General features: G+C 41.6%; 1 protein-coding gene across 1 annotated transcript in view; it reads right to left on the bottom strand.

The window, feature by feature from the left end:
• Positions 1-10,918, bottom strand: part of RC3H1 (ring finger and CCCH-type domains 1) — an 86,208-nt gene that overhangs the window by 5,564 nt on the left and 69,726 nt on the right. The window contains exons 13-16 of the mRNA XM_023510813.1: positions 6,245-6,397; positions 2,338-2,551; positions 1,924-2,014; positions 1,650-1,782 (exon numbers count right to left, since the gene is read on the bottom strand). Coding sequence (XP_023366581.1) covers positions 1,650-1,782; positions 1,924-2,014; positions 2,338-2,551; positions 6,245-6,397 — 591 coding nt within the window. The remainder of the gene's footprint in view (positions 1-1,649; positions 1,783-1,923; positions 2,015-2,337; positions 2,552-6,244; positions 6,398-10,918) is intronic.

Here is a 10,918-nt window from a genome sequence, read left to right as displayed (position 1 = left end):
TGGCATCACAGCTCACAGCAACCTCCAACTCCTGGGCTCAAGTGAGTCTCCTGCCTCAGCCTCCCAAGTAGCTGGGACCACAGGCGCCCACCACAGTGCCCGGTTATTTTTTGGTTGCAGCTATCATTGTTGTTTTGGCAGACCCGGGCTGGATTCAAACCTGTCACCTTAGCTGTATGTGGCTGGCGCCTCAGCCGCTTGAGCCACAGGCGCCGAGCCTGTTCAGGGGCTTTTAACTACAGTGAGTTAAGTATGTGGCAAACTTTCAGATAATACTGATATTCTTTTTTTTTTTTTTTTAAGACAGAGCCTCAAGCTGTCACCCTGGGTAGAGTGCCATGGCATCACTGCTCACAGCAACCTCCAACTCCTGGGCTTAAGTGATTCCCTTGCCTCAGCCTCCCAAGTAGCTAGGACTACAGGCATCTGCCACGATGCCCAGCTATTCTTTTTTTTTTTTTGGTTGCAGCCATCATTGTTATTTGGTGGGCCCAGGCTGGATTCGAACCTGCCAGCTCAGGTGTATGTGGCGGGCACCTTAGCCACTTGAGCCATAGGCGCTGAGCCAATACTGATATTCTTTTTGGACAGAAATTAGTAATTTTAAGACAAAAAGCCATGAATTAGAGAACAAAGATTAAGTGTCCTAATAGTACTATTTCTTCCTCTAGAAAGGAACAATGTATTTCCCACTAGAATGTCTTCAGTTTTACATATTCAAAGAACATGTTCCAATGTAAAGGATGGTATAAACAAAACCTAGTTTCCTTATGGAACACTTAAGGGATTTTGAGAATTATTCAATTCTGTTTTTTAAGTGTCAGGCAGCATGATGGAAAGAACACTGAATTTGGAGTTTGAAGACAGGGTTCACATTTCACTTCTGAAAACTCATATCCTTCAATAAAAAAAGGTGGATAATACCACCTGCCTAACCCATCTATTAGGCACAGTAAAAGATAGGGGGGCAGTAGCTCATGCCTGCAAACCCTAGAACTCTGGGAGGTCAAGGTGGGTGATCTGCTTGCACTCAGGAGTTAGAGACCAGCTGAGCAAGAGAGACCCCGTCACTAAAAAAAATAGCCAGGCATTGTGGAACCCGCCGTAGTCTCAACTACTTGGAGGGTTGAGGCAAAAGGATCACTTGAGCCCAAGAGGTTGAGGTTGCTGTGAGCTATGACGTCCTATCACTCTACTGAGGGTAACAAAGTGAGACTCCATCTCAAAAAAAAAGGTGTTATTATTATGCTTATTACCCAAGGACTTTTTGTTTTTAAAGTCAAAGTTCTAAGCTTCTATTCATCGAAGATTCTCACAAAAACTAAGGATTAAAGGAAATTTTAAAAAATGTTTAAAAATCCTAAAGCTAAAAGCATTTGTTGACTTTAAACTTAAATGTGCCATATGGGAATATAAGTGCCTATTGGCAAATTTTAGATTACCTGTTTTCTATTCTTAGGTAGTAGAAATTCTAAGTTTCCTATTGTCCCAGGACTGAACCCATTCTTTGAAGAATGGATACTTAGATACTAACTGCCAAGAAACAGATCTTAAAGATTTGTGTTCGTAGTATCTCAAAAGTTCCTCTGTTTAAAATCTCTGAGTACCCTTCAAACATGGGAACACAAAAGTTATCTAAAGGTTGGTACCTCTAGTCCACGCAGCTGGGTCTGCTGACTAATCTGATGGTTCAGTTGCTGTAATTCTAGTCGCAGCTGCTCCCTCTCAGCAGATGGAAGGGGTTTTCCATGACTGGCCACTTCAGACATGGATATTCTCTCCCTTTGGTGAGAAAGAAAGAATGGAGTAAATTTCTAAGTTTTGTTTCCTTAAAATATTACTGATCAGAAAAACAAAATAAGAAAAGATGAGTAAATTTAAAGTGCTTTACATGTTTGTATAAATAAAAAGAACAACTCATACCTCTCACTGAAGTGTCCCTGAGAAGGTATGCTATGATGAGGTGAATATGGAGAACCTCCCCAGCCACCATGGGTTCCATATGGACTATAATCTGTAAGAGAATGTTCTACTGTGGTATGATGTAATTCCTAGGGTTGATTTATCTTTTAAGGTACTCACAATCCGAAAGGCATATACATGCAGCTATTTGAGATTATCTACCAAAATGGGAATAATATGTTGATATTTGTTGTTTCTTTTCCACTGAACCTTCAGTCTTTGTATTTTTTAATTTGTTTGAATTCTTCAATAATAAGAATGCATTATTTTAATAAAAGCAATCAAGCCATTTGGAGAAAAAAATGAGAAACATGGACAATCTTCCTATGTAGACATTAGGAATCCTCTAGATCAGTTTATCTCTGAGATTCTTACCTGAAATGTTAATAGATTTTGTGGGAGCTCCCTGAGGTGCCATAGCCTGCATTGGGCCAGCACCCTGATATATCGTTTTGGAAGTTCGAGAGATGGCACCAAACCGAGACACTGTTGGTCGGTCTCCAAACGGGATAAGGTCATCGTCACTGGTTTCTGTCGCTCTTCTCTGCAGATCCAATCGCTGGTCTCTCATTCCCTTACTCTCCACATTCTGATAAAAAGCAAAATAAGAAATCCACTTCATTTCTCTCTAACATAATCTCTTCCAGCTCTGTACTAAAGTTAAGCAAGAATATAATGCCCTTACTGGTAAGACAAAATCATTAATTACCTTTGGTTGTTAGATAAAACATCACTTTTAAAACCTTTGGCCATTCTCCACAGTAAGAAATAAATTTTATATCATGACCCACTGCATGTGTGTAAAATATGTATTTATTGCTCTATGTATTATGCGGTTTTTTGTTTTTTTTTTTGGCTGGGGCTGGGTTTGAACCCACCACCTCTGGCATATGGGGCCAGCGCCCTACTCCTTTGAGTCACAGGTACCACCCTGCTCTATGTATTATGTAATATATATTACATATAAAAATACATAGACAGATCCCTAAGTAATTTGCATGCACATTAATGTTTGAGAAGCACTAGGTTAGACTTCTCTCACCTATCTGGGGAGATTTTTCAATTGCTTTTATTTTATTTTATTTTTTGAGACAGAGCCTCAAGCTGTCCCCCTGGGTAGAGTGCCGTGCCATCACAGCTCACAGCAACCTCTAACTCCTGGGCTCAAGCGAGTCTCCTGCCTCAGTCTCCCAAGTAGCTGGGACCACAGGCGCCCACCACAACACCTGGCTACTTTTTTTGGTTCTAGCCGTCATTGTTGTTTGGCAGGCCCTGGCTGAATTCGAACCCTCCATCTTAGGTGTATGTGGCTGGTGCCTTAGCCACTTGAGCCACAGGCCCAGGATTTATTTGAACCCACCAGCTCTGGTGTATGTGGCTGGTGCCTTAGCTACTTGAGCAACAGATGCCAAGCCTTTATTGCTTTTGGATTGCAACCTTTTTTATTCTTTACTGATCTAAAGAAATAAATTTTATTTTGCTAATAATTGTTACTTTAATATCATAACCTTTTCTAAAAGTCAATTACAAAAAAAAAAGTCTTCCTGCTTAACTCTCCCATTCATCTCATGCCAGCAAGAGGCTTACAGTGACCTAAAAACAAAGTTACCCTATAGTAAACCAAAAGTAAAGGTTTATTTTACCTTTTCCTCCTCTATAACCCTCTCTTTTTTTGGCTAGCATCTAATCATATTTATGCTACAGATATCCTTTACTCATTTACAGTGCTATCAGCATCCAAGTCTTCTTTCCAATTACCAAATACTGGTATTAATGAGTTGGGCAAGTATTTATCAATGAAAACCTATATAATAACCTAGGAAACCTTTGTAAGAGTTAATAAGGAATATTAGGTTAAAAATAATCATCAAGACATACTGTTAAACCCAGCAATACCATTTCTTTTTTTTTTTTTTTTGAGACAGAGCCTCAAGCTATCCCCCTGGGCAGAGTGCCATGGCATCACGCTCACAGCAACCTCCAACTCCTGGGCTCAAGCGAGTCTCCTGCCTCTGCCTCCCAAGCAGCTGGGACCACAGGCGCCCGCCACAACGCCCGGCCATCCCTTGGTTGCAGCCATCATTGTTGTTTGGCGGTCCGGGCTGGGGATTCGAACCCGCCACCTTAGGTGTACGTGGCTGGCGCCTTAGCCGCCTGAGCCACAGGCGCCGAGCCAGCAATACCATTTCTAAGCATAACTTTCAAGTGTATACATAAGGAGCACTGGGCACTACATATAACTATGAAGGATCAAAAAAGGGCTCGGCACCTGTGGCTCAAGCGGCTAAGGCGCCAGTCACATACACCTAAGGTGCTGGTTTCGAATCCCCAGCCTGGGCCCGCCAAACAATGATGGCTGCAACCAAAAAATGGCCAGGCGTTGTGGTGGGCACCTGTAGTTCCAGCTACTTGGGAGGCTGAGGCAGGAGACTCGCTTGAGCCCAGGAGTTGGAGGTTGCCGTGAGCATGATGCCATGGCACGCTACCCAGGGGGATAGCTTGAGGCTCTGTCTCAAAAAAAAAAAAGAAAGATCAAAAAAGGCCTAAATGTCTACCAATACAAAAATGAAATTTTTTAGATTATATATTTATTTATATATATTTATTGTATGGAATCAGTTACCATGCAACACCTATAAGAGCAGTTAAAATGGGCCAGCCACAGTGGCTCACACCTATAATCCTAGCACTCTGGGAGGCCGAGGCGGGCAGACTGCTTGAGCTTAGGAGTTAAGAGACCAGCCTGACCCACAGTAAGACCCCATCTCTAAAAAATAGCTGGGGCGTTGTGGCGGACACCTGTTGTCCCAGCTACTCGAGGAAGTTGAGGCAAGATAATCAATCACTTGAGCCCAAGAGTTTGAGGTTGCTATGAGCTATGACATCATGGCACTGAACTCAGGGTAAATGAGTGAATTTCTGTCTCCAAAAAAAGAAAAAAAAGCAGTTAAAATGAATGAACCTGAGCTAGGGGTATAAATACGAACACATCTTGAGTGAAAATGCAAGTTGAAGTATATAATTACCTAAGGTTTATAAACATACAAAATAACATTCTTTAGAAATAGTATAACATTATCCATGAAAATACTAAACACTAAAATCAGGATAGCGAATACTGGGAAGGAAGGAAAGAAGAAAAATGAGATTAGAGAGGTGCATATAGGGGGACTTCTGGAAAGTTTTGTTTTTTGAGACAGAGTCTCACTTTGTCACCCTCAGTATAGTGCTACGGTGCCATAGCTCATAGTAATGTCAAATTCTTGGGCTCAAGCAATTCTCTTGCCTCAGCCTCCCCGAGTAGCTGGCATTATAGGCACCCACCATTACACCTGGCTATTTTTTAGAGATGGGGTCTTAGTCTAGCTCAGGCTGGTCTCCAACTTGTGAGCTCAGGTGCTCCATCCACCTAAGCCCCCCAGAGTGCTGGGATTACAGGTGTCAAAGGCAAGTTGTTTTTTGTTTTTTTTTGGTGACAGAGTCTCACTTTGTTGCCCTCGTAGAGTGCCATGGCATCACAGCTCACAGCAACCTCCAGCTCTAGGGCTTAGGCAATTCTGTTGCCTCAGCCTCCTGAGTGGCTGGAATTATAGGCGCCTGCCACAACACCTGGCTATTTTTGTTGTTGTTGTTGTTGCAGTTTGGCCGAGGATGGGTTTGAACTTGCCACCCTTGGTATATGGGGGCAGACACCCTCCTCACTGAGCCACAGGCACCGCCCTGGAAAGTTTTATTTCTTAGAAAATGAAAAAGAAATTATGATGAAATATTGACATACATTTTAAGCTTGGTTATTTAGAAACATTGGTGTTACACTATTTTCACTGAAAAACAAAATAACCCAAGTAGAATAAATTGCAGCATCTCCAAGCTCACTTGAAGCTGAGCAGTTATAATTCTGATTCAAATACTACTCTTGTTAACTAAATTCAACTTTGTTCTACTTCAGAGTTGTGAAAAAGAATTTTAACTGATTTGTTGAAGAAATCTAAGATCTTGACTAATTACATAAAATAATTTAAGTTGGGTCCTAAACAATATTGGAAATCACTACTGGCACAGAAAAATAATAAATGCTCTTTCCTCTAGGTAATTATTAAAAGATTTCTATTTATACTTGAACAAGATAAAAAACCATATAGTTGGAATATAATTCAATTGCGTAGTACAGAATATTGCTGAAACTCTTAAGCAAAGCTCAATTTGTGCCTAAACTACAATGGAAGAAAATTTATCAGTTTATCTTGATTTGTATTAATTATTGCTTAGCCATCACACATACCATCATTTCCACACTCCCTGCTGCCACAACATCTTTTGGTTTTGCATCTTTGGTTCCAATGTAGGAGCCGATGGTGTCACATGACCATGGAGAGTACTGGCTATAATCATTCCCTTTGTATTTCCCAGCTACCTTCAAGTCTTCATCCAAAAACTACAAATGAGGGAAGAAAAAAAAAAAGAAGAAACAAAATGGGAAATGGGTCTATGAATAACAAGACAGAGAAAGTAGAGAATTTCTTAGAACATTATGCTAAAGCAACATAATAATGGTTATTTGAATAAGTATCATGATAGAGGACTTTTATAGACTATGAAAAATATAAAATAACTGAAGAATAATGTTTAGCCCTCATACTTTGTAAGCACAAGGTCAAAAAGAAGTATCTTAATTAACTTTCGAAGAATCAATCTAGATTTCAGAGGCTTGCTCATTTATTTTTTATTAGATGAAGTCAACATTTAAGCAAATATATACCAGGCCAGAGTTCTGCTAGACTCTTATTCATGTTTCTTTCAGTAAGACCCAGGTAAACAAGACACCAGAAAACAATTTTCTTTTCTTTTTCTTTCTTTCTTCTTCTTTTCAGAGATGGTGTCTTCCTCTGTTGCCCAGGCTGGAGAGCAGTGGTGGGATCTTAGCTCACCATAGCCATGAATTTCTGGGCTTACAGAATCCTCGCACCTCCAACTCCCACGTAGCTAGTACTGCAGGTGTGCGCAACCATGTTTAGCTAATTTATTTTTATTTTTATTTATTTATTTATTTTTAGACGGAGCCTCAAGACGTCCCCCTGGGTAGAGTGCCGTGGCATCACAGCAATCTCCAACTCCTGGGCTCAGGGGAGTCTCCTGCCTCTGCCTCCCAAGTAGCTGGGACCACAGGTGCCTGCCACAACGCCCGGCTATTTTTCTTTGTTGCAGTCATCATTGTTGTTTGGTGGGCCCAGGCTGGATTCGAACCCGCCACCTTAGGTGTATGTGGCTGGCGCCTTAGCCACTTGAGCCACAGGCGCCGAGCCTATTTTTTATTTTTTGTAGACATAGGGTCTTGCTATGTTGTCCCCAGTGGTTTCAAACTCCTGGCTTCAAATGATCCTCTTGCCTGAGCTTCCCAACATGCTAGGATTACAGGCCTAAAGACAGTTTTCGATGATCTATATAGTGCACAATGATACAACAACTTTTTACTAAAATCTCTTTAAACAGTAATTCATATCTTTTTTTTTTTGAGACAGAGCCTCAAGCTGTCCCCCTGGGTAGAGTGCCGTGGCATTACAGCTCACAGCAACCTCCAACTCCTGGGCTCAAGCGAGTCTCCTGCCTCCGCCTCCCAAGTAGCTGGGACCACAGGCGCCCTCCACAACGCCCGGCCATTTTTTGGTTGCAGCCGTCATTGTTGTTTGGCGGGTCCGGGCTGGGGATTCGAACCCGCCACCTTAGGTGTATGTGGCTGGCGCCCTAGCCGGTTGAGCCACAGGCGCCGAGCCAGTAATTCATATCTTGATTAAATTCTGGTCCTTAGTTTGATTCAATGAAGTGAAAAGAATAAGATGCCTAAATTTATTTTCTTAAAGTAAATTCTCCATTAATAACAGAATAGCTACATTCACATTTATGCAATGTTTTGCATTTTAAAAGTTATTTTATGTATACTACCTCATAAGCTGAAGTCCATATTAGACGATATAGGTGATATAATCAAAGCTATACCAGTAAAGGTAAGTGCCAGAGCTAGAAAACTTAATGTTGCTTATCACAATACACACACACACACACCCTCTCTCTCTAACACCCAGAGGCTACATTTACGTGGTTCTATGCCTCTCCCTATACTAAAATGATCCCTCTTCTGGGTCATTAGTATTGGCTTTCTATACTGTCAGAGGGTCTACTGCTCATCAATATCACTTCTTTTTTTTTTTTTGAGACAGAGTCTCACTTTGTCACCTTCAGTAGAGTGCTGTGAAGTCACAGCTCACAGCAACCTCAAAGTCTTGGGCTCAAGCCCAAGCCTCAGCCTCCCAAGTAGCTCTTGCCTCAGCCTCCCAAGTAGCTGGGACTATAGGCACCCATCAACAAAGCCCAGCTATTTTTAGAGATGGGAGGGGTGTCTCTTGCTCTGGCTCAGGCTGGTCTCGAACTCGTGAACTCAGGCAATCCACCCACCTTGGCCTCCCAGAGTGCTAGGATTATAGGCATCAGCCACAGTGCCCAGCTCAATATCACTTCTTTTTTTTTTCTGAGACAGAGCCTCAAGCATTTGCCCTGGGTAGAGTGCCATGGCATCACAGTTCATAGCAACCTCCAACTCCTGGGCTCAAGCAAGTCTCCTGCCTCTGCTCCCAAGTAGCTGGGACTACAGGCGCCCACCACAATGCCCAGCTATTTTTTGGTTGCAGCCATCATTGTTGTTTTGCAGGCCCAGGCTGGATTTGAACCTGACAGCTCAGGTGTACATGGCTGGTGCCTTAGCGGCTTGAGCCATAGGCGCCGAGCCAATATCACTTATTTTCAACCACACTTCTATTTTTAGTGTACATATCCTCTTCCTCTGCCTTTGTCCTACCACTATTAAAAAAAATTTCACGTCTTTTTTTATTTCTCCTTTACTTACAAACTTTAGATAGAACAACTAGCTTTTAAAACACATGAACTAAGCAGCGCCCATGGCTCAGTGGGTAGGGTGCTAGCCACATACACCAAAGCTGATGGGTTTGAACCCGGCCCAGGCCAGCTAAAATAACAATGACAACTGCAACAAATAAAATGGATAGGCATTGTGGTGGGTGCCTGTGGTCCCAGCTTCTTGGGAGGCTGAGGCAAGAGAATCGCTGGAGTCCGAGAATTTGAGGCTGCTGTGAGCTGTGATGCCACAGCACTCTACGGAGGGTGACATAGCGAGACTGTCTCAAAAAATAAACAAACAAATAAAACACATGAACTACTAATAAGAGTGCCCCCCCTTTAAAATCCCCACTTTTAAATTATATAGCAGTTCAAAAGTATGAGATAAATTTATACACTGACATGGAAAGACATCCAGAATTGAGTAAGAAAAACCAACCCCACCCCACCCCAGCAAAATGCAAAACACAGACACAAAACTTTAAGGTGTATTACACTAAATAATCTTATTAAAAAAAAATAAGGCCAGGCATGATGGTTCACTCCTGTAATCCCAGCACTTTGGAAGGCTCAGGCAGGAAAGATCACTTGAGCTCAGGAACTTGTGACCATTCTGGGCAACACGGTAAGTCTCCATCTCTACACAAAATTTTAAAAATTAGCTGCGAGTGGTGGTGTGTGACTGTAGTCCCAGCTAGTCAGGAGACTGAGGCAGGAGGATTGCTTGAGTCCAGGAATTAGAGGTTACAGTGAGCTATGAACATGCCACTGCACTCCAGCCTGGGTGACAGAGTGAGACACTATCCCTTTAAAAAGAAGAAAAAGAGGGCGGCGCCTGTGGCTCAAAGTAGTAAGGCGCTGGCCCCATATGCCAGAGGTCAAACCTAGCCCCGGCCAACAGAGTGAGAGAGAGAGATCCAATGATCCCACTATCGGGTATTTATCTAAAGGAATGGAAATCAGTGTAATCAGTGTACTGAAGAGGTATCTGTACCTATGTTTATTGTAGCACTATTTACAATACAGCCAAGATATGGAATCACCCTAAATGCCCATCAACAGATGAATGGATAAAGAAAAAATATATATACACCATGGAATATTATTTAGCCACAAAAAGAATGAAATCCTATCATTTGTGGCAGTATGGATATGTCTGAATAACATTATGTTAAGGGAAATGAGTCAGGCACAAAAAGAGAAATACCATGTGTTCTTATTCCTATGGATTCGTATTAGTAGAGCAGAACTGCAGTCATTAGGAAGTAGGAAGTAGGAAGGGAATGGAGGGAGGGGAGGAGGATGGAACTACTTGGTTAATGGATAAAAATTTATACCCAGATAGAAGAATGAAGTCCTAGTGTTCTACAACACTGTAGGAGGAACATAGTCAATAACTTACTGTGTATTTTCTAAAAGTTAGAACCATTTTGAATGTTTTGATATAAAGAAAAGATACGTGTTTGAGGTAGTAGATATGCTAATTATCCTGATTTGATCATTACACATTGTATACATGTACTGAAGTATCACATTGTATCTCTTAAATATATAAAAAAAGTGTTAGTTCAAGCACACTGAAAAGTTGAAATAAGCAATGGGTTATAGAAAATGGAATTTTTTTGAGACAGAGTCTTATTCTGTCACCCAGGCTACAGTGCAGTGGCATCATTGAAGCTCACTGCAACCTCAAACTCCTGGGCTTATGTGATCCTTCTGCTTCAGCCTCCTGACATGTCTTCTATTTTTAGTAGAGATGAGGTCTTACTCTTGCTCAGGCTAGTCTTGAACTCCTGAGTTCAAGCAATCCTCCAGCCCTGGCCTTCCAGAGTGCTAAGATTACAGAAGTGAGCCACTACACCACCAAGGTAGGCTTTATTATACTTGAATTACAAATGAAGAAATCTGAAGCTGAGAGTTCATGGAGGCGAAGTTACTTAAACACACAATAATGGACACAGCTGAACCTCAAAGCCAAGTATGTCTGATTCCAAAATCTGCTCACTTTACACAACGTCTTATTTCTTTCCATATTTTTTTTTTTTTT

Source organism: Otolemur garnettii, unplaced genomic scaffold (genome assembly GCF_000181295.1).
Source record: "Otolemur garnettii isolate 467f Iridium unplaced genomic scaffold, OtoGar3 scaffold00016, whole genome shotgun sequence".
NCBI classification, from domain to species: Eukaryota; Metazoa; Chordata; class Mammalia; order Primates; family Galagidae; genus Otolemur; species Otolemur garnettii.
The sequence above is the reverse complement of the archived record's forward strand: the minus strand, read 5'-3'. Positions and strand labels throughout refer to the sequence as shown.